The sequence below is a fragment of the Lithobates pipiens genome, unplaced genomic scaffold (genome assembly GCF_037356315.1).
Source record: "Lithobates pipiens isolate NorthernLeopardFrog02 unplaced genomic scaffold, aLitPip1_a1.2 Scaffold_23, whole genome shotgun sequence".
Taxonomy (NCBI): Eukaryota; Metazoa; Chordata; class Amphibia; order Anura; family Ranidae; genus Lithobates; species Lithobates pipiens.
In genome coordinates, this window is record NW_027507785.1 from 291,013,248 (window position 1) to 291,036,493 (window position 23,246).

The 23,246-nt window shown below is 43.1% G+C and overlaps 1 protein-coding gene across 1 annotated transcript in view; it reads left to right on the forward strand.

The window, feature by feature from the left end:
* Positions 1 to 23,246, forward strand: part of COL24A1 (collagen type XXIV alpha 1 chain) — a 413,884-nt gene that overhangs the window by 376,097 nt on the left and 14,541 nt on the right. The window contains exons 51-56 of the mRNA XM_077450311.1: positions 1,157 to 1,219; positions 1,521 to 1,574; positions 8,096 to 8,131; positions 12,064 to 12,099; positions 12,519 to 12,545; positions 14,428 to 14,493. Coding sequence (XP_077306437.1) covers positions 1,157 to 1,219; positions 1,521 to 1,574; positions 8,096 to 8,131; positions 12,064 to 12,099; positions 12,519 to 12,545; positions 14,428 to 14,493 — 282 coding nt within the window. The remainder of the gene's footprint in view (positions 1 to 1,156; positions 1,220 to 1,520; positions 1,575 to 8,095; positions 8,132 to 12,063; positions 12,100 to 12,518; positions 12,546 to 14,427; positions 14,494 to 23,246) is intronic.

The window sequence follows — 23,246 nt, forward strand, 5'->3', positions numbered from 1 at the left end:
CTTTGGCGGTCCGATGGAGCCCACACACGGTCGGATTATCCGACACCGCAGTCCGATCGCACATTTTCCGTCGAAATGTCCGACCATGTGTACACAGGCTTAAGTCCAACCTATTGAACAGAGTAACCCAGATCTTCCTCATCTGGAGTTCCCCACTGGCGCTCCTGGCTACTCCCCCCAGTTGAGTGGGCACACAGTGTGGCTCGGCCCTGCTCCACCCCCTTCCTTGTCACTGGATTCGATTGACAGCAACAGGAGCCAATAGCTCCTGCTGCTTCACTGAATCCAGTGAGGAGGGAGAGAGAGCAGTGCCGCTGCTCTTGGGCACAGAGCTGGTTTGAGATCAGGGTCAGGTAATTATTTCGTGGGGGGAGGGGACTGGCAGAACTGCGCTTAAAGGTTTTTTTTTACCCTAATGCAGAAAATGCATTAAGGTTAAAAAACTCTTTAGCCTTTACAACTACTTTAATAAATAGGGAGTTCATTGTTTTACATGAGTCAGAACTTAATGAGGCTGAAATTGAGGGAAATGAACAACAGTATGGTACATCCAATGTGATGCACTAAAAGTAGGAAGCAGAGCCTTCATATGTAATGAGCAAATATGGCTGTTCCCATGTACAAATGTAGTTACAAACTATATAAAGAAGAAAGGTTTTATGACACTAACACACACACTGAAAAGATGATTTTTTTAAAGCTAATCATTTTCACATGTACGGTATGTAATGTAATATGTAATGTACGGCTAAAACGACATTAAAAGACTATAGCTTGCCATAGATGTTGACCTAACTATTGCGTTTTCATAAACAATAAAACAATCATTATAATGAAAAGATTTAAAACATTGAGCATACATCAAAAATAAAATTGGCTAAGATTATCAGACCATGGGTGATCATCACATCGCATATTAAACCACATAAAACTTTTATCAGGACCTCTTGGCTGGTTGTCCTGTTTTTTTGGAAGAATGTTAATAGCAAGCAATCAGATTTCACATTCCACAAAATTAATTCTGTTTGTTCGCTTTGGGCAACAACAAGTTTAACAAAACAGTACCATTGGAAATGTTTTTACTTCTTATTTCTTCTGTATATGTGGTTTTGTGTGTGTTTTTATTTACATGGAACTTTATAACTCATATTTCCAGGGGCCAGATGGTGACATCGGTCTAGTTGGCATTATTGGTCCCAAAGGTCCAGCAGGGCAAATTGTAAGTAACCCACAATGTTTTTCCTTCTATAGAATCATAGACACTGTCTTCCTTGTTGCTTATCAGCTGGGATAGATAGAAAAGTACACAATTATTGTTATTATTATTATTATACAGGATTTATACGCCAACAGTTTGGGCAGTGCTTTACAAAGGGAGTCAGTACAGTTACAATACAATTCAATGCAAGAGGGTTAAGAGGGCCCTGCTCCTGAGCATTTACAATCCAAATCTAATTTATATATCCATTCTTCTCTCATTGGATTATTATGCTGATGTGTATTTTTCTTATTTTGTACAGGGGAACAGTGGTCCACGTGGACCTGGTGGTATAATTGGACCTACAGGTGCTCTGGTGAGTATCACAGCATCAATTATCTGTATTTTTTTGCACAAAATGTTAGAGACTGGATGTGGATAGCATGTAGTTATAAGAAGACTGGTCTTTACTATTCAAAAATTCCTATATAAGATCATACTTTGTTGTTCCTAAGGCCCCATTCACACCTGAGCGTTTTGTAGCTTGAAGCTTGAAGCTACAAAACGCTGGAGGGGAAAAAATCAATTATTCTCTATGGAGATGGTTCACATCTCCACTCCAAAACGCCTGAAGTCAGAAGCTCCAAAACACCTGAAGCTCAAACAAGTTCTGGACTTTCTGCCTGAAAACGCTACACTCAGGTGTGAATGGGGCCTAAAAGTGGAGGAACTGGACAAAATTGGCTTAGTGAGTGGCCCTGGCGGCTCTGCTCCATTCGCCAAGAGTCAAGTGTTCGATCAACTTTTGTTGAAGGGACCTACCGGACTTTTCAATCGGATGCATCAGTTGTTCAGGGTTTTTTTTCTTTAACTGGTGAGTTGTTCAGGTATTTTGACAGTAGGGCTAGCTGTCAAAAAACAAAAGCTGCAGCATGTACAGTGTGGACGGAGGAATCTGTGGGCTAAATGAAAAATATGTGAGTAGCCAACTTTAGCCATTAATCGGGTTCCTGCTTTTACTTTTACCTTCTAATCTACACTGGAAACTTTTAAATTCTCATTATTATACGGTAATTTGCAAAAATATTTCCCTTTTTCTTATTTTTTTAAAGCTGAACACTGGGCACAATATACAAATGTACCACTATTACTGTATTCATTAAATACATTTTCTAAGATTGAACTAGCTAAGGTACCTACATTTGACTTGATATCGGCCTCCTGCAATCCCTGGAGGCCAGTCAAATGTGTTAACGAGGGGAACATGCTGATAGGAGGGGAGAGCAGAGTAAATAGAGGGATGAACTCATCAGTCTGCTGTTGCTCTTTCTTATGTCCAATTAAAAGACTAGAGAGAGGACACCACTGCATTCCTTTACTGTACGTGGCATCATCCACCGGGCTGTGCTGTGTGAGGGCTGTGTAAATTTCAGGATGAACAGAAATACAAACCATTTGTGCATTCTGCTTTTTGTCTTAAGTTCAGCTTAAAAAAAAATTGCTATAGCAAATGTGTTTCATATTCTAATAAACCAAAATATTTCAAGTGCGGAATGCTGATAATGTTAAACAACATTTTATTGTTATAGCGTAATATAGCAAGGGGGACTAGGAATGTAATCTGTGTATACATATAATGACATATTGATTGTTTCCCTGACAATGTGGAACAATTCAGTAGCTAAGTACAGAGTACACTTATTTGGCATAGTATTTCACTCAGAGTGCAGTCTCGACATACTTCTTGTACAACGTACATAGTTGCCGCTCAGATGGTCCAAAATGTTTCACAATAGTATTCACACATTGCCATTGACATATTTCACCTGTGATAGACAGTGTTTCTGGATGGATTGTATGGTGCAATAGTTGAATAAAAGTAATATTTTATTTAGAATATGTTGCATGCTTCCCACTTTGTAGCAACTGTACATATTTCTGCACTTTTTAGATATTTTAGATCTATGTAGCGTCCTTATACAGGCTCATAGACTGCTGTTAATGGCATCCTTTCACCAAAATATAAAAGTAAACCTTGAGATTCATATGTAGCACCCTCCTAGATAGGCTGCTAGGTATATTTCATTTTTGGCTTCTTCTGCAACCAAGGGAGCAGTAATTACTTGTTCTGGTCAGTGTCCCAAGGTTGGGTGTTCGGTTGTTTTCCCCTGCCTCCGGAAGAAGCTTCCACAGTTTATGGAGGGAAGTTCAAACCCTCAGTCTAAATATTTATCATGCCCTGGCCAATCCCTGGGGAGAGCCCAGAAGGGGGTTTGGGAGCTGATAATAAATAGTCTAGAGCAGAGATGTCAAACCGTGGCACCCCAGATGTTTTGGAACTACATTTCCCATGATGCTCAACTACAATGCAGAGTGCATAAGCATCATGGGAAATGTAGTTTCAAAACATCTGGGGTGCCAAGGTTTGCATTCTAGAGCATTGGAGAGCCTGGTCTTTCCACATCAAGGATAGTTCCAAGCCTCAGGGGGGGTTTTGCCCTTGAAGCAGGCTCTAGACTGTGCTGCTGTTCTGTGAGGTCTCGGTTGTGGCAAAACCCGAAGACCTAGATCTATTCTGAAACTTACTGCAGGACTTCACCAAGGGAACCTGAAACAGAGAAGGCTAACCTCACTCGCTGGACCGTATGCTTCAGAAGCTGGAAGGTGGCAGCTCTCCTGGAGACTTGCGAGTTCTGACCTTAAGGGAATTCCTGATGTACAGTGGTGTGAAAAAGTGTTTGCCTCCTTCCTCATTTCCTGTTCCTTTGCATGTTTGTCACACTTAAGTGTTTTGGAACATCAAACCAATTTAAACAATAGTCAAGGACAACACAAGTAAACACAAAATGCAATTTTTAAATGAAGGTGTTTATTATTAAAGGTGAAAAAAAATCCAAACCATCATGGCCCTGTGTGAAAAAGTGATTGCCCCCCTTGTTAAAACATACTATAACTGTGGTTGTCCACACCTGAGTTCAATTTCTCTAGCCACACCCAGGCCTGATTATTGCCACACCTGTTCACAATCAAGGCATCACTTAAATAGGAGCTGCTTGACACAGTAAGGTCCACCAGAAGATCCTTAAAAGCTACACATCATGCCGAGACCCAAAGAAATTCAGGAACAATTGAGAAAGAAAGTAATTGAGATCTATCAGTCTGGAAAGGGTTAAAAAGCCATTTCCAAAGCTTTGGGAATCCAGCGAACCACAGTGAGAGCCATTATCCACAAATGGCGAAGACATGGAACAGTGGTGAACCTTCCCAGGAGTGGCCGGCCGCCCAAAATTACCCCAAGAGCGCAGCGACGACTCATCCAAGAGGTCACAAAAGACCCCACAACAACGTCCAAGGAACTGCAGGCCTCACTTGCCTCAGTTAAGGTCAGCGTTCATGCCTCCACCATCAGGAAAAGACTGGGCAAAAATGGCCTGCATGGCAGAATTCCAAGGAGAAAACCACTGCTGAGCAAAAAGAACATCAAAGCTCGTCTCAATTTCTCCACAACACATCTTGATGATCCCCAAGACTTTTGGGACAACATTCTGTGGACCGATGAGACAAAAGTGGAACTCTTTGGAAGGTGTGTGTCCAAGTATATCTGGCGTAGAAGGAACACTGCATTTCATAAAAAGAACATTATACCAACAGTAAAATATGGTGGTGGTAGTATGATGGTCTGGGGCTGTTTTGCTGCTCCAGGACCTGGAAGACTTGCCGTGATAAAAGGAACTATGAATTCTGCTGTCTACCAAGAGATCCTGAAGGAGAATGTCCGACCATCTGTTCGTGTACTCAAGCTGAAATGAACTTGGGTTCTGCTGCAGGACAATGATCCTAAACACACCAGCAAGTCCACCACCGAATGGCTGAAGAAAAACAAAATGAAGACTTTGGAGTGGCCTAGCCAAAGTCCTGACCTGAATCCTATTGAGATGTTGTGGTATGACCTTAAAAAGGCCGTTCATGCTCGAAAACCCTCTAATGTAACTGAATTAGGACAATTCTGCAAAGATGAGTGGGCCAAAATTCCTCCAGGACGCTGTAAAAGCCTCATTGCACGTTATCGCAAACGCTTGGTTGCAGTTGTTGCTGCTAAGGGTGGCCCAACCAGTTATTAGGTTTAGGGGGCAATCACTTTTTCACACAGGGCCATGATGGTTTGGATTTTTTTTCACCTTTAATAATAAACACCTTCATTTACAAATTGCATTTTGTGTTTACTTGTGTTGTCCTTGACTATTGTTTAAATTGGTTTGATGTTCCGAAACACTTAAGTGTGACAAACATGCAAAGGAACAGGAAATGAGGAAGGGGGCAAACACTTTTTCACACCACTGTATGTGTAAGAGCCAGAAGCAGCTTAGACTGGGACAGTTTCCCTGTGGATTACTGGACCTTCAGTGTTGAAATCCTTCAAGCAACAAATCTCCAAAAGACATCCTCTAGACTGTTTCACTGGAGCCAGAGTGTGTGGACTGCTTGGGTGACTGATGGCCTCTGTACTGTTGGGGAAGAACTAGCTAATATCAACGGCCCCTTTTTGGAGGTAGTTCTACGCATCAGTGAATATAGCCTATCTGCTCAACACTTCTAGTTTCCATTGAGGCATTAAGGTTTATCCCTTTCCCTTTATCCCTTTTTGCTGGTAATCTGGTGATCCCGGAACATACATTCTACTGATACAGACAAAATAATTTTGTCTCTGCAGCCTTTGGGTTCCCAGTCTGCCATTGAAGCAGCCTCATTACCGAGAGCAGTTGCTTAAGAACTTTTTAAATGTACATATGACCTCTGTTTTTCCAATTTCCGATTTATCACTTTGACTGATTTAACCAATAATAGCCAATATTTGCTGCATACATCCTCTACAGCTAGTAGGTTTTAGCACTGAGTTGCACACTCCAAGTGTGTTTTCTCCTCTTTTGATACATTCTGGGGACGCTGGAACATCTTTCTTTCTGCTTCTCACATATAGAACCCTAAGGTAAAAAAATCCTAGTACTTTTTTTTTTTTTTGCTACCACCAATCAGATTTAGTGGTCCAGTCCAGTCTAAATTTATCTAAGCCTAATGCCCCATAGGCCCATGCACACTATCAGATTTTCTGCAGATTTTTGTCTTCAGATTTACCAAAACCATGTAGAGCAAGGGCCGGCCTGATTGCATACAAATTGAAACTCCTAAGGTTTGACCTCATATTATATGGTTTTGGTAAATCTGAAGGAAAAAATCAGCAGCAAATCTGATAGTATGTATGGGGCTTAAATCTACTCCCACCCCCATTATAAGCCCTATTTTAACTACTCTGTAAAGGAAAGATGTATATACTTACTAATTTAGGGTAGCAAATTGGATCATGCTTTGCTGGGGTTTTTCACCTTCCTCTGGATCAACTGTGGGTATAGGATTGTGTATATGGGATTGTATGATATTATTTTTTATTTATTTATTTTTACGGTTGAAGTAGGTGTCTTTTTTCAACCTGATTAACTATGTAAGGGTGCTTCTGGTCCAGTCACATGATCTCCCAGGTGGCCAGCTTCAGGGGACAACAACTGCTGTGCCTGCGGGGTGATGCCACTCATAGACTTACAATTGGGCATCTGTTGTCCAATGTCCCTTCTCTACACTGAAGCTGGCGCTGGGAACCAATCACATGATCAGACAAGGGTACCTTTAGATTAGGTAAGTATACATATCTTTCCTTTACAGGGTAGTTAAAATAGGGCTTAAAATGTGGGTTGGGAGCAGATTTAAACTTAAATTTTGACCAGACTTCCACTTTAAACATGCCTGCCTTGGAAAGTTGAATGTGATTCAAGAAGCAAAAAGAAATGAAGTTGCATAGCACTTGCTTCAAGAATTACACTCCTGTTCGCCTCTTCTGACCCTGTGAGGTAGTTAGTGTCTGCTGTGGATGCATTAGGTTGATACAGGACTCAGAATATTGAAAACTAAGTAGACTTTCTGATTTTGGCACAGGCGGGTGTGGAACTGGAAATACATTAGCAGCTCACTTATTGGTTTTACTTGTTGCTTGTAAGGGCTGTTTAATCATGAAATAAGCCCTCCTGTCCTTTTTACAGCAAAGGAAGCTGCCATCTTGACCTCTGTTTGATCTGCAGTTGCTATGGTGCTGCACATGTGATCAGTTATGACACCAGCCATTTGATGGCTTGACAGTTCAGTTGAGAGCACAAGCAATTGTGATAGTTATCAGTCATGGCATGTCTTAAAGAGGAAGTAAAGGCTATTTAAAAAAAAAATGCAACCTGCAAGGCAAAGACATAATGAGCTAGTATGCATAGCATACTAGCTCATTATGAATAACTTACCTGAGAACGAAGCCCCCGAAGCGGTCCTCCGTCTTCATCTTCGACGCTGCCATGTATCCCGGAGTGACTTCCGGGTCTCGCTGCTCCAGCGCTGTGATTCGCCGGAGCCGCGTTGATGTCATTCCCGCGCATGGGAGCCGGCATGGGAGCCAGCACGAGTGTCATATCGCAGTGATCTGCGGCCTGCCCAGTGCGCCTGCGCGCCGCTGTCTATGGCGCATGCGCCGTAGACAGCGGTGCCTGTCTTTTTGTAAATATCTCCTAAACCGTATAGGTTTAGGAGATATTTCTTGGACCTACAGGTAAGCCTTAATCTAGGCTTACCTGTAGGCCAAAGTGGTTTGTAAGGGTTTACAACCACTTTAAATGTAACTGTTTTTGGAAACCATCGATGGGTTTAGTTCTGTTTTAAGATACCTGCTCAATCTGGATGCAGTCTAAAAGCCCTGAGTAATAGGAGAAATACAGCTGCTGAGTCCATGCAAAAAAAAACTGTGTTGAACATAAATTATTACCCTTTGGTTTCAAAGAAGTATAACATTTTTATTATTTATTTTAGGGAAATCGTGGCGAAAAGGGCTCCAGGGGGGAAATGGTAAGCAAACACATTTGACAATGTGATAATAAAATAAAATCATCTATAAGAAAGTAAATTGTAACAAATCTGTGTAAGCAAGGGCTTCAGAATGGAGAGCATAAAGCCTGCTGAATGCCATAAATCATCACTATTTGTTGCTGTTATGAATACTGTTGAAGACTTTAGACTTCGAAGACTTTAGTTGCCTAACTACAACCCCAAATCCCAAAAAGTTGGGATGCTGTGTAAAATGTACATAAAAACACAGAGATGAAGCATGACATCAAGTGGCACCACTTCCCAATATACATGAAGAAAAAAGGAAAAAAATAAGAAAATAGAGATTTTACAGGTGTCAAAAGAAACTTCAGGAAAAGGACTCACAACAAACGTGTTAAAAATAAGAACATTTTATTGATTACAAGGGTAAAAAACTACGGGAGTAAAGCAGTGATTCTCAACCAGGGTTCCTCCAGAGGTTGCTAGGGGTTCCTTCAGCATTGGGCAATTTCTCCCTCTCAGATAAGTTCCCACTGACACCATTGATCTTTCTAGCTATCTGTAAGGAGGTAATTCTTCCCAATGACCACAAGTTTAAGGACTATTTTTCCCACTGACCATCACACTAATGTATCACGAGTTGTAGATTTCTCATTTTTAGCAGGGGTTCCCTGAGACTGGAGAACAATTTCAAGGGTTCCTCTGTGTTGAAAAGGTTGAGAAAGGCTGGGGAAGAGCATTGACATCCCCACGCATTGACATCCCCACAGAGGAACCCTTGAAGTAACTTTCTGGTCTTAAGGAACCCCTGCTAAAAAATACTACATAATGCAGTAGTGTGATGGTCAGTGGGAAGAATGCTCCTTACACTTGTCATTGGGAAGAATGAACCCCTTACAGATATTTATAAAGATCAATGGTGTCAGTGGGAAGGTATCTGAGAGTGAGAAATTTCATATTGCTCAAGGAGCCCCCTAGCAACCTCTGGAGAAACCCTAGGGCTCTAAGGAACCCTGGTTGAGAAATCCTGCCCTAATATATATCACTGTTAGCTTCTGCTGGCAAAACAGACCTCCTATTACTAATATACCAATATCACAATATAAATAGGACAAATACAAAAAACGCTGTATGTGGAAAGGAGGTATTTCACTATTTGTACTGTACAGATGAGTAATCAAGGGTCCCACCGTGTTTCGCAATCCGTTGCTTCTTCAGGAGACGATAAAATACAATACTGTATAACCGGGACCCATTCTACACCTTAACCAGATATGACTCGTGCCTTCCAATGAGGCTGCGGTGTTTAGTGGGATCAACAAAGTGGATGGTAAAGAGCCCACCCAAGAATGCCACCCCAATCTGTCACAGATGTAAAGATTGCCAATATGGCTGCCCAGGATGTAAATAATTAGAATAGTTAACACCATCGCCAAAGGCCAAAAAAGACAGAGGAGTAGCCCTCCAGGAATAAGATAATAACAGCCCCTGTCTTGAAACCACATGAAGCAATCCTGCATGCATGTTTACAGAGTGTTGTTAAAAGAAGAGGGGATGCCACACCGTGGTACGGATAGCCCTGACCTGGTGCTGCCATCAATTTCAAAATTACCTTATTTTATTTCTTAAAATTTTATATTTTCTTAGTTTAAACATTTGATTCCTTTTCTATTTTCTTTTGTGAATAAAATAAGTTATTTAAGATCTTAAAGTGGTATTAAAACGAAAAGCAAATATTTATTATATTGCAGCTTACCAATTCTTATATGTGATGGCTGCATTCATCTTCATTTTTAAGCTTTCTTTCTTCTATTTTAATCTGGTGATCCAGCCATTAAAGGAGTTGTAAAGTTAGACGGTTTTTTATCTGAATTCATTCTATGCATTAATCTCCCTGGCGGTATGATTATTTCTGATTTTAGGTGCTGAAAGCGGCACAATTATTTTGCATGGAAATTTGGCGTTTTATATTGTAGGCCTGTAATTCTTAGGAATAACTCTCTTAAATCTGTTCAAACCAGAGTCTAGCAGACATCCCGGGTATGATAAAGTTTATAATATAATAAATAATGATAATAAATAATAATAAAAATTATTCAATAATGTAATCAAATCCAAAAACACTGAAATTTGCTCATTTGCAGAATTGTCAATGTCATTAGATTTAGTGTTTGATGACGAATTTCCCCACAAATCGCTTTCGATCAATTCTACAAGTGATTCCAATTTATTATCGTTGTTTTCTAGCTGGTCTAAAATCACTTTTGACATAAAGGGACACTTTTTGGTTGCTATGGGCAATCTCCAAATTCCAGGCAGAAAAAAACAGTATTTATAGTATAAAAGTGCATGCAGGGCACTGCACAGACCACTAGGGACAAAGGGAGTGTGTATTTTTTTTATACAGTACTGTAATCTGTAAGATTACAGTACTGTATGTGTATTGTGTATTTTGACTTTTTTTTATTTGGCGCCGATCTCCGCTCCCGTGCGTCATAACGTCGCAGGGAACGGAGCTCAGCGGCACTCGGGCACTGTGTGAATCGAGAGGAGGACAGCTCGCACACACAGCGTGGAGGACATTGCTGGATCCAGGGGACAAGGTAAGTAACCTCTCCCTGTATCCAGCGATGCGATCCCGAGTCTGGCTCAGGGTTACCGCTGGTGGTACTGAAATTGCAGCCCGAGCCAGACTTGTGATTACCGCTAGGGAGGTTAAGATAAAATGCCTTCTGTGTGCAACAGCCCCCCTAATACTTCCAGCGATGTCCAAGCATGTCTCCGCCATCTGAGACTCTCCCTCCTGATTGGCTGGGACACAGCAATGGCGTCATTGGCTCGAGCTGCTGTCAATCAAAGTCCGTTAGGCAGTCAGGAGAGAGAGATTGCAGGACCGGGCCGTGGCTCTGTGTCTGAATTAACTCAGGGAGCTGTGACTTGGCTTGGGTGGCCCCAGAGCAAGCTGCTTGCTGTGGAGGCACTCGACAGGAGGGAGGGGCCAGAAGCACCAGGGACCCAAGAAGAGGAGGATATGGGCTTCTCTGTGCAAATCCACTGCACAGAGGAGGTAAGTATAACATGTTTGTTATTTTTATAGAAAAAAAATCACTTTAAGTATGTTTTTCAAAAGAATCCAACAGAATGTATCAGTTACAGAGATGAGGCAAACCATTTCACACAGGTGTGCTTACAATGGTCAGCTTTTATTTATGTAAAAACTTTATACCAAAAGGATAAAAATGTTTGCTGTAACTGCTTATAAGGTGTTAGCTGGAGTTTGGCTTCAATTTGTTGGTGTATCTAAATCTGCTAGTCCATCTAACACTCCCCTCTCCCCAGACTGCCAATGCTTCTGTCCAAAAGTGGCCCCTGTGCTCCGTCATCCAAAGGGGGATCACTTTAATACAGGAGGTGTGTTACTGTCCAGATCACCAGGTGAAAACACAGGGAAAAAATGCCCTAAAAAACTAAATAATGCAGCCACCACATCTAATGACTGTTAAGGGTTTGGGTTTAATACTGTTTTAATTGTCAATAATTAGCCAATGTATGGGCTTTTACTGACCTTTTGGCTATCAAACAGCCAGGTATGAAGGTCAAATGAGGACAGTGTTGGCATTTGTTTGCAGTACTCAACCACCTGCTGTTGCTGTTCCTTACACAATGTGAGTTTTTGCTGTGCGTTCCAAGCACTCATGGATGGCAAAAACAGTTGCAGATTTGCCCATCGGTTATCAGTCGAAAATCTTGAGTTGTTGGGTTGCCCAATCTTTCTAAGTACTGTATGTTCAGCCTAATGTTAAATGTGATAAAGATCTGCCAGATCTGAAATAAGCATTAATATCTGAAAATTCCCTGTCTTTGATTCTTCGCATCTCCATTATCATTATGATCATTAGATATTTATTACAATTTATGGAGATCATTCTGTTTGTTTTCTGTCTTATTAGGGACCTCAAGGACCAAGAGGGCAGCCCGGTCCTCCTGTAAGTATAACATACCACATAATGGGCATCATACCGCTAATTATCAGTACACTCAGCTGTCTGGGTGGTCTCCCAAACAACCCACCAGACTTGTCCTGGAATTTAAAACTTGGAATTGGATTGGGTGTTGTGAGGCAGCACAGACAGAACTAACACTGTGAGATTTGTGTACAATAAGACATCAGTGAAGTGAAGATATATCTGCCCAGCAGGACGCAAACAGTAAAAATAGCCCAATGAATGTTAATCTTTCCCTACTCTATCCAAAGCTGTTTAAAAAGAAAACTTTTTTCATTATACGTACGTTGAACATGTGTCTTTATTGTAGCCCAAATCGAGATTCTATTTGCAAATATTATTCAACAGTTATTAATAGTTGATACATGCATTTTCTTTAACCATGTATCTTCTTGTTTTAGGGTCCACCGGGTGCTCCAGGACGAAATGTAAGTTAAGCGCTAAATGTCAAAACTTCAATTTAAATCGGTCAAAACTGAATACAGAATGTCTTCTTCTTTATTCCTTAGGATTCCTTTACACTGATGTTGCCCTCCTGAAAAGTGATCCACAGTGGGTCGCTTTCATTGGGCAATTAAGCAATTGGGAGGTGATATGTCACCTCCTGGGTGCCTATGTTGACCCTCAAATTCCTGCAGCACTGCAACTGTATGCATTACAAGCAGTTGCAGGGTGGTTGTCATGTACCTTATTCACTTGAATGGGTCATGGTTGGTGGTGGTACTGGTCTGTTTAATGCAACATAGGGTAACATATGAATCAGGAAGGCTGACAACTTGGATGCTCTTGAATAAAAGTACTATATTTGTTACATGGATACACGGATACAGGCTATATACTGATGCTTTTCTACTATAAAGCCTTCATCATGCTTTGATAAAGGCTTCATAGCTGAAATGCGTCAGCACATAGCTTGTACCCGTGTATCTATTTAACAAATATAGTACTTTTATTTAAGAGCATCCGAGTTGCCAGCCTTCCTGATTCAAATATTGCACCTGTGTGGCCAGAACGCCTTGGCTAGAGCACCGGATCACAGTTCGTGGACTTTTATATTGGCAGTAGAGCTGGGGTAACATTTAGTTTCTCCTTCTTTGATAGGGTAACATTTATACCACCCCCTTTGGCTGTCATGTTAGCTTAAGGTGGGCAGTTAGTAGCTGGCTCAACCACCTATTTTTACCATCTCTTGTCCGCAAGTGAGAACGAGGCTTCAGAATTTTTTTTGCTATGTCCTGAAACACAGTTGCTTAAAGCTGGACTTCTTGTAGATATAAAAGACACAAATGAATGAGACTGTAATCCTTAGTACATCATTAATGAATGTTGCATTGAAGTACCTAAATTTGACCTGGTATCAGTCTCTGTACAGTAGAGTTCGAGTGTGAGAGGAATAAGCAGTAACAAGGAGCCAATCAGTTCATGTGCTGACAAGAAGTATACTGATAGGAAGAGAAAACAGAGAGATTAGCTTATTACTGTGCTGCTTCTCTTTTCGCTGTCCTGTCACAGAAAGGTTTCCGAAAGAACTGGGTTTAGAGGAAGTAGGCTGTGTGATGCTGGCCATGAGACTGAGGACATCTAGTGGCAGAAATAGTACTGTGGTAGAAATCTCTGTATTGAATTTGATTATTGCAGCAAAAGCTGTTTTTTTTTTTTTTTTTTTAATAGGCTATTTATTTTTATATTGTTATTTTTCACTGGAGTGTTGCTTTAGGCTGGGTTCACACTATTGCGAATTGGATGGGGGTTTTCCAATTTGCATAGCAGGAGATTGTGACCTCCTCTCTATGGAGCCGGTTCACACATCTCTTCAGCGGCTCCGGTGCAAATTGCACAGGAGCCCTGTGCGTCTTTTGGTCTGTTTCAAGTCCAAATTCAGCCCAAAATTCAGGATGAAATTGGACCTGATATGGTGAATGGTATGGTATGGTGCTGTGAGCCGCTGCGTTCTATAACTGTGAACCCAGCCTGAAATAGAAGTTCATATAACAAATTGTGTATGATTTTTTAAAATGTGCACCTTTACTTATAAATTTGACATTATTTATAAGATTCAGACCAACCATAAACAGCCCAATAAAAATAATGCTTGATATGTTTTTATCAATACAATAAGCTGCACGTATACCTATATGCCTATACTCATTGGAAATAAAATGACACATTTTGGGGAATTCTACATGTGTACAGTAAATCAGTATCATATGTTAACCGATTCCGTAAATGTATCTTGTACACCATTTTTGTGCTATTTTGTAGGTACAGTATTGTTTAATATTAAAGAATTGTGTTGCCTCTTCATTACAGAGACTGGTGGATATGAATTCTGCTATTCAGGCCCTGATGGAGTCACATTCAGCACTGCGGATGGAGGTAAGATGCTAGTTTATAAATTTGTCGTTAGAATTTGTAAGTATTATAATTTAACTGAATGGGGAAAAATTGATGTCAGTTTTAGCTCTAACTAAACTGGGAATCAGTTACATAGTTTGGATAACGGTTCATTTACACCTCATTGGATAATGGCTCATTTACACCTCATTGGATAATGGCTCATTTACACCTCATTGGATAATGGCTCATTTACACCAAATGCAGTCAAACGTGCAGTTTAACCGTTTTAAATACTCTAGTCATCTGATATCTCCACATTTTCTCTTATCTGGGATTCTTAACAACCCTATGTCCCCCCCCCCCCAGCCATGGAGGATTCCGAAAATTTAATTTGGTGGCTTAATAAAAATTTTAAATTTATATGTCACCTCTTATGGTTAGAAGGGATCAAAACACAATCTTATATTTAGAAACATTGGCATCTTCCTCTATCAGAATCATCACGCATAATTCTAATTACAGGTTTTATAAATACCCTTCTCTCTCCTTCTTCCATAATCTGTCTGACCCTCTTAACACCTTTTGAAAAAAATATGCAAATTAAATCCACATTCCCCTGGTATTATTTCTCTTATTTACGCTTCAAAAAATTTCTTCCCAATCTATTAATAAGCCTGCCTATGCTCTTGCTTGAGAAGTTGATCTCGGAGATTCTTTAGATATCACTGAATGGAGTAAAATCTGGACCAATGTAGCTAAATGTTAAATTAATGCTCTAGCCCAAGAGAATGCATATTAAACACTCCTTCGCTGGTATATGACTCCAACAAAATGATCGCATATTTCCCCTTCAATCTCCCCTTTTTGCTTTAGAGGGTGTAATTCTAGAGGAACTTTATTACACATCTGGTGGGAATGCCCTATTGTCCGGAAACTATGGACACAAATTTATGATATGATTAACAAAATTATGGACCCATGGGAAGCCCTACTACATAAACCACACCTGAGCTTTAGAAAACCAGAGAGAAAATGTATCTCTTTTATTTTTTTTGGCCACGTGAAAAACTATTGCCAAAGCCTGGAGAACTCCATCTCTGAATTTTAGAGAAGTGAAGCAAAGAATTATGGGCACCATGGTTCATGAAAAATTAACATGTATCCTACTTGATCACCATTCTAACTTTTTACAGATCTGGTCTCCATGGCTTGACTTTACCAACACATTTAATATTGATAATTCTTTACTTTCTCTCTCTAAGATTGTAAGGTTACATCCACCAGTCATGTAACACCCAGCATATCTCAATCCACCTTTTCTTCTACTCTTCTTTATTTCTTCTTTTTTTTCCTCCCTTTCTCCTTCTTTTTATTTTTTTATTGTTGATTACTATTTCCAATATATTTAATTGTATTGTATATTTCTTGATGCTTGATGTTATTTTATACAACACACACACACACATATATATATATATATATATATATATATATATATATATATATATACATACATATATATATATATATATAAATATATATATATATATATATATATATATAAATAATACACTGCAAATGCAACAAAAATGGATTGCACGGCTCTCTCTCCCCCTTCTCAGTGTGTGATCAGTGGGAGCTATTGGCCCTTGCACACACAGCCCTCAACTTTTACACTCGCCTACTCACATTTTGCGAGTGGAAAATGAGGTTTGGTGAGGAGCTGGGCTGCCTCCTGGGAGCAGGGGGGGGGGAAAGGGCATCGGGGGGTGGGGGTGAATGGGAGCCATTCTCCCAGAGAAAGAGAGTGTGGAGGAACAGAGGGGGCGGCTGGTTCATTATAGAGGAAGAGAGCGTGGAGGAAGAGGAGATCCAGCTTGATCATAGAGCGGGGTTTGCCCACTATAACAGCTTACATTACTATTGCAGTCCATGCACCGTCACAAACAGCCCCGCCCTCCTGACCCCGCACCTGTGACAGACAGAACACAATGCCAGGGCACATTCTGTCTATCACAGGGGCAGGGTCAGCAGGGCAGGGCTGTGTGTGACGGTACATGGACTGCAATTGTAATGTAAGCTGTTACAGGGGGCAAACCCTGCTCTGTGATCAAGCCGGCTCTCCTCTTCGTCCATGCTCTCTTCCGCTATAATGATCTGGCTGCCCCCTCTGAACAGGTGAGGCTGCAATGATGGACACAGGTGAGGCTGCATGGGTGAGGCTGCAATAATGGACACAGGTGAAGCTGCAATGATGGACACGGGTGAGGCTGCAATGATGGAAACAGATGAGGCTGCCATGATGGACACGGGTGAGGCTGCAATGATGGACACGGGTGAGGCTGCAATGATGGACACGGGTGAGGCTGCATGGGTGAGGCTGCAATGATGGACACGGGTGAGGCTGCAAAGATGGACATGGGTGAGGCTGCATGGGTGAGGCTGCAGTGATGGCCACGAGTGAGGCTGCATGGGTGAGGCTGCAATGATGGACACGGGTGAGGCTGCATGGATAAGGCTGCAATGATGGACACAGGTGAGGCTGCAGTAGTGCGCACTGGTCATGCTGTATTGATGGGCACGGGTGAGGCTTAAGGCCTAGCTAGTAGCTCAGGACTTGAAATTTTGAGCCTGTATATATATATATATATATATATATATATATATATATATATATATATATAATGCCTGTGTTGCTTGATCCCCTTAGTCCCTTAGTGATGCCAAGTCAGGCACTTATATACTGTATATACTGTATCATGAGTTTTTGTTTTTTTTAATGTTAATGCATATCAATGGGATCTCAGTTTATGTTTACTGGCTTTTTGACAAGACTTATGACATCATACCATGTCTAGGGGTGGGTGGTACCTTGTTCTTGCTTGTTCCTGATTGGTGGATGTCTATTTAAATATTTAGCACAATTGCTGTACACTTATCACATGATAAGGGGGTCTTGCGACACTCTGAAATATTGCACTCTTTTGTTTGTGATGTGATCATACTTCAATAAAAAAAAGTTTGAATGCAACTTGAAGATCCGTGGTGTGTGGGCAAATATCTACACTGTGTAAACCCGGAATAAGTTGCATAGTTTGTATGATGACACGTTTACACCAGATGCAGTCAAACAATGGGATTTTTATATACAGCTTACCTGTAAAATCCTTTTCTTGAGAGTACATCACGGGACACAGGAGCTTCATTACATAGTGGGTTATATAGGCACCTCTGGTGATTGGACACTGGTTGACCCTAATTAAGGAGAATTCCTCCCCTATATAACCCCTCCCATCCGGGAGGCACCTCAGTTTTGTAGCAAAGCAATAAGAACCACGTAAAACCCAAGAGGGGCGGGAGCCCTGTGTCCCGTGATGTACTCTCAAGAAAAGGATTTTACAGGTAAGCTGTATATAAAAATCCCATTTTCTTGATCATACATCACGGGACACAGGAGCTTCATTACATAGTGGGATGTCCCAAAGCAATGCTCAGGTTGAGGGGAGGGAGACACAGATCATAAGCATAGACCGCCAGGGACCTGAGGACCTAAACTGCAGCCTGCAGTACACTGCGCCCGAAGGCGATATCCTCTTGCCCTCTGACATCCACCTGATAGAATCTGGTGAATGTGTGGATTGATGACCAAGTCGCAGCCTTACAGATCTGAGCCAGGGAGGCCTGGTGATGCACTGCCCAAGAAGCACTGATAGCCCTAGTAGAGTGCGCTTTCACCTGAAAAGGAGGAATCTTCCCCTTTAAGCTATAGGCCTGAGAAATAACCTGTCTAATCCATCTCGAGAGAGTGGACTTTGACGCTGCCTGACCCCTTCTAGGGCCTTCTGGCAGAATAAATAAGCAGTCAGTTTTTCTTATCTGAGCAGTTGCTTGAAGATAAAGACTGATTGCTCTAACCACATCTAAAGTGTGTAAGGATTCTTCCTCTATGGACTGAGGATTTGGAAAAAAAGGATGGTAGGATTATATCTTGATTCAGATGAAAACCTGAAACCACCTTAGGTAGAAAGGACCTGTTGGGACGCATAACCACCCGGTCCTTATGGATAATTAAATAGGGCTCTTTACAAGAAAGAGCTGCCAATTCTGATACCCTTCTAGCCGTGGATATGGCTACTAGGAAGACTAGCTTCTTTGTCAAGAGGACTAACGAAGCAAGATGCAAAGGTTCAAATGGTTGGGCTACTAAGGCCGAGAGAACCAAATTCAGATCCCATGGGCATACCGGAGGTCTGACTGGCGGTCTCATCCGCATAGCCCCCTGGATAAAGGCCCGTATCAGGGAATGTGATGCAAGCGGTCTTTGAAGAAAGACCGACAGGGCCGAAATCTGCACCTTGATGGTGCTTATGGCCAGATTCAATTCAAGGCCTGATTGGAGAAAGGCCAAGATTCTGTTAATGACATACCTTCTGGGATGCCATCTCCTGGGTTCACACCAGGAAACATATGCCCTCCAGATCTTGTAATAGATACGCCTGGAGGCCGGCTTTCTGGCATTGACCAGAGTGGAAAGGACTGGCCCCGAAAGACCACGGTCTTTTAAAATGTGGGTCTCAGCAGCCAGACCGTCAAATTCAGACTGCGTAAAGCAGGATGGTAAATTGGGCCCTGCGAGAGCAGATCCGGCCGGAGGGGGGGGGGTCCATGGCCTGCCCACTGCTAGCTTCATGATTTCTGCGAACCATGGTCGCCTGGGCCAAGCCGGGGCCACTAGAAGGACCGACTTCGCCTCCCTCTTGACCCTTCCCAGGAACCGTGACAGTAGCGAGTTCGGGGGGAAGGCATAGATCAGATTGTACTGATTCCAGGGAACCGTCAGAGCATCTGACCCCTGAGCAAGTGCATCTCTTGTCCTTGACACAAAGTTGTCCAGTTTCCTGTTGAATCTGGACGCAAAAAGATCCACGTCTGGAGTGCCCCATTTGTAACATATGTCTCGAAACACATCGGGGTGCAGAGCCCATTCTCCTGGGCACAACTGCTGGCGGCTGAGATAATCCGCCTGCCAATTCTCCACACCTGGGATGAAGACTGCAGAGAGGCACGGAACATGCTCTTCTGCCCAGACAAGTATGCGATTCACCTCGTTTTGGGCCACCAGACTTCTGGTACCGCCCTGGTGATTGATATAAGCCACCGCGGTGGCATTGTCGGACTGAATCCGAACCGGGAAGCCTCGCAGTCTGTGAGACCACTCTCTGAGTGCCATGTAAACTGCCCGAAACTCTAGGATATTTATGGGCAACAGACTTTCGGTCGCAGACCATTTTCCCTGCGAGCATGTTCCCTCTAATACGGGTCCCCAGCCTGTCAGGCTGGCATCCGTTGTGACAATCTTCCATGAGAGGGGAAGAAATGTTTTGCCCTTTAGCAAATTTCTGGTTTGTAACCACCAAACAAGACTCTTGCGTGCCCGGGGGGATAAACGCATAGGAAGATCCAGGGATTGGGGCTTCCTGTTCCAAATCGCAAGGATGCATCCTTGCAGGGCCTTGGGTGGAACTGGGCGAATGGAACGGCCTCGAAAGAGGCGACCATTTTTCCCAACAGTCTCATGCACAACCGAATGGAGGAAGATCTTCTGCCCAGAATCAGGCGCACCAGATCTCCAATGGCCAAGGCCTTTGGCTTTGGAAGGAACACCCTGCCTTGAGCGGTGTCGATAATCAGACCCAGGTAATCCAACCTGGTGGTCGGTTGTAAAGATGACTTTTCTAGGTTTATAAGCCAACCTAGGTGGCCCAGATGTTCTAGCGTTTTGGTGACGCTGCGACTTAGGCATGTTGCAGTTCTCTCTACGAGAAGTAAGTCGTCTAGGTAAGCCATGACGGCTATGCCCTGAACTCTTAAGATTGCTAAGAGAGGGTCTAGAATCTTCGTGAAGACTCGGGGGGCCGTGGCTAGGCCAAACGGCAGGGCCACAAATTGAAAATGGCGCTGCTCTGCCGCGAACCTCAGAAACTTCTGGTGTGCGGGAAATATTGGCACATGAAGATATGCGTCTCTGATATCTATTGATGCCATGAATTCTCCTCCTTGTAGGGAGGAGAGCACAGTGCGTATTGACTGCATCCGGAAGGTCTGGATGTGTAGAAACCGGTTTAAGTCTCTCAGATCCAAGATAGGTCTGACACTTCCGCTTGGTTTTGGAACGGTGAAGAGATTCGAATAAAAACCTGAACCCTGATCTTTCGGGCTCACTTCTACTATCACACCCTGGGATAGTAATTGATCTAAGGCCACAAATAGCGGTTTCTGCTTTATCGGATCCCTGGGGATCCTTGACCTTAGAAAACGAGAAGGTGGAATCTCCTGAAACTCTAGCCTGTAGCCCAGAGACACTGAAGAGATCACCCATCTGTCCTGAATCTCCTCCCGCCAGGCGCCTGCAAACTGCAGGAGCCTTCCCCCCACTCGGCCGAGCGGGGGCGCCCCTTCACAAGGAGGTCTTGGAGGTTTGCTTGGCAGGCTTCCGCCCCCAAGTCTTTTTCTGTCCCTGGGCTCAGCCCTGAGGCTTTCCAGCCGAGGAGGGCTGGGAAGGCCGTCGCCACTGTTTAGAGCTTGATGCTTCGGGAGAAAGAGTACGCCTGAATGAAGGACGTTTACTCTTCTTGACTGGAAGGAGTGTAGATTTACCTCCCGAAATATTTTGGACGAATTTATCTAATTCCTCTCCAAACAACCGTTCCCCTTTAAACGGGAACCCAGCCAAATGCTTTTGCATGACATCTCAGCAGCCCAATTCTTTAGCCATAGAGCCCTTCGTATGTGTACCAACATGAGGGACAAACGTGATGCTTGTTGGACAGAATCCAAAATCGCATCAATTATGAAACATAAGATGTGAGGCATTTCTGCATATTTCTCTACTTCCTCATTGGGAAGGAGTTCAAACATCTGTTTAACCTGTTCCTTAAGGAACTGACACAACCCCACGGCTGCGACTGTAGGTTGCACCACAGCGCCGGCCATGGAAAGGGAGGCTTTTAACAAGGTTTCCAGCCCTTTGTCAGCTGGATCCTTAAATACCTGCGCATTATCCAAAGGACAAGTTAGGTTTTTATTCACACAAGAGATAGCCGCATCAACAGATGGGGCCCCCCATTTCTTGGTGAAACTTTCCTCCACGGGATAATACATAGAAAACCTCTTGGGAGGAGAAAACAGTTTATCGGGATGTCCCCAGTCCTTATACATCAAGTCAGCCATTAAAGGATGAATTGGAAAGGAACAGGCAGTCTGTGGGGCTTTCCTGACTCCCAGGGAAGAGACAGAGGATGTAGCGACTTCAGTAGCAGGCATTCTGAATGTGGTACGCACCAATTCAGTATAATACTGCACCTGCTTTCTGAGTGCCTGGGAGGAGGGGACTAACTCCTCATCCTCTGACTGATCCGACTGCTCATGATCCCTTTCTAAAGATAGGGATCTCTCCTCATTTTCAGAGCAACTGTCTGAGAGAGGGATTTCAGCAGAGGGAGGGGATCTACCCCTTTTTCTGCTATCTTTTAGGGAAGCAGAAATAAAATTCATTATCCTCCCTTCAAAACTCTCCAATGTAGCCCTAAGGGAGTCCTCAGTGACATCCTAGGCGGTGACCTGCCAGTGCTTTTGTTACCTGCCCCTGAAACCCTCTTACGAGGAGACATAGTACTGAGCTACAAAGCAGAGTTACTAATGTAAAATGCAATCACTTATTTGTGCTTAAAGTCTCACAATAAATCAATATTAGCTTAACTGCACAATATGATGCCGAGTAGGTGTCTTAGGGTTTGCCTGGATCCAATCCCACGGATGCTTACAGCCCACAGCTCCTGTGCCTCACCTTACAGTCCCCTGACGCTCTGGGCTTTTAAATCGGCCGTTTTGGCGCCTGCATTACAGCATAGAGCACCTGATTGTGCACAGCTGGCAACCACACCCCCCCCCTTTCCCCAATAGGCCGGGAGCGCGCCCGGCGTGCGTGCACGCGCCCGCGCGCGTGCACGAGGACCGCGGGATCCGGGGGGGGAAGGGGAACCCAAAAGGAGTAACCTGGGACCCCCTGATCTGCGTGGGACCCCTTTTTTACCTTTATTGTGGCAGGGACTGCAAGGAGACGTGAGAGCTGGAGAACCAGGCACTTCACTGAGCGTGTTAGTATTGAAAGGCATGTAAGTATGCATCAGGCTGCTCTTACTCCATCTAGTGGTGGAAACCAGGTAAGACATACAACTACTCACAGTGAAGAAATCCATTCATATATTAAATATATAGGATGACTTCCCCTACCTGTTCCCCGCCGCAGGAATTGCTGTGTTCAGACCAATTCCAGCCTTCACCCATCACGGCGGGTATTGTTAGCCAACCTTCAGGCGTATCTGGGGTTCTTACGAAAAGATCCTCCTACCTGGGCCTTGTAAAAAACTCTGCCAGAAACTTACGGGCGCCCTGAGTCAACAGTACCCCAAGTCTGGTTGTCCCAGAGTCCAGTCTTCCAATGGAGAGGACTTACAGGCAAAACCTTGTGTCTTCGGCAAACGAGGCCCGGGTACCATACCATCTTGGGAGTCAAATATCGGCCCGAGGTATGGATCCGGTTTGTTGTAGCCCTTCGGCCCTCGCCGGGACCCGCATAGAGCTAAGTTTTACGTGACCATCGACCAGACACTGGCGAAAAAACTGAGGTGCCTCCCGGATGGGAGGGGTTATATAGGGGAGGAATTCTCCTTAATTAGGGTCAACCAGTGTCCAATCACCAGAGGTGCCTATATAACCCACTATGTAATGAA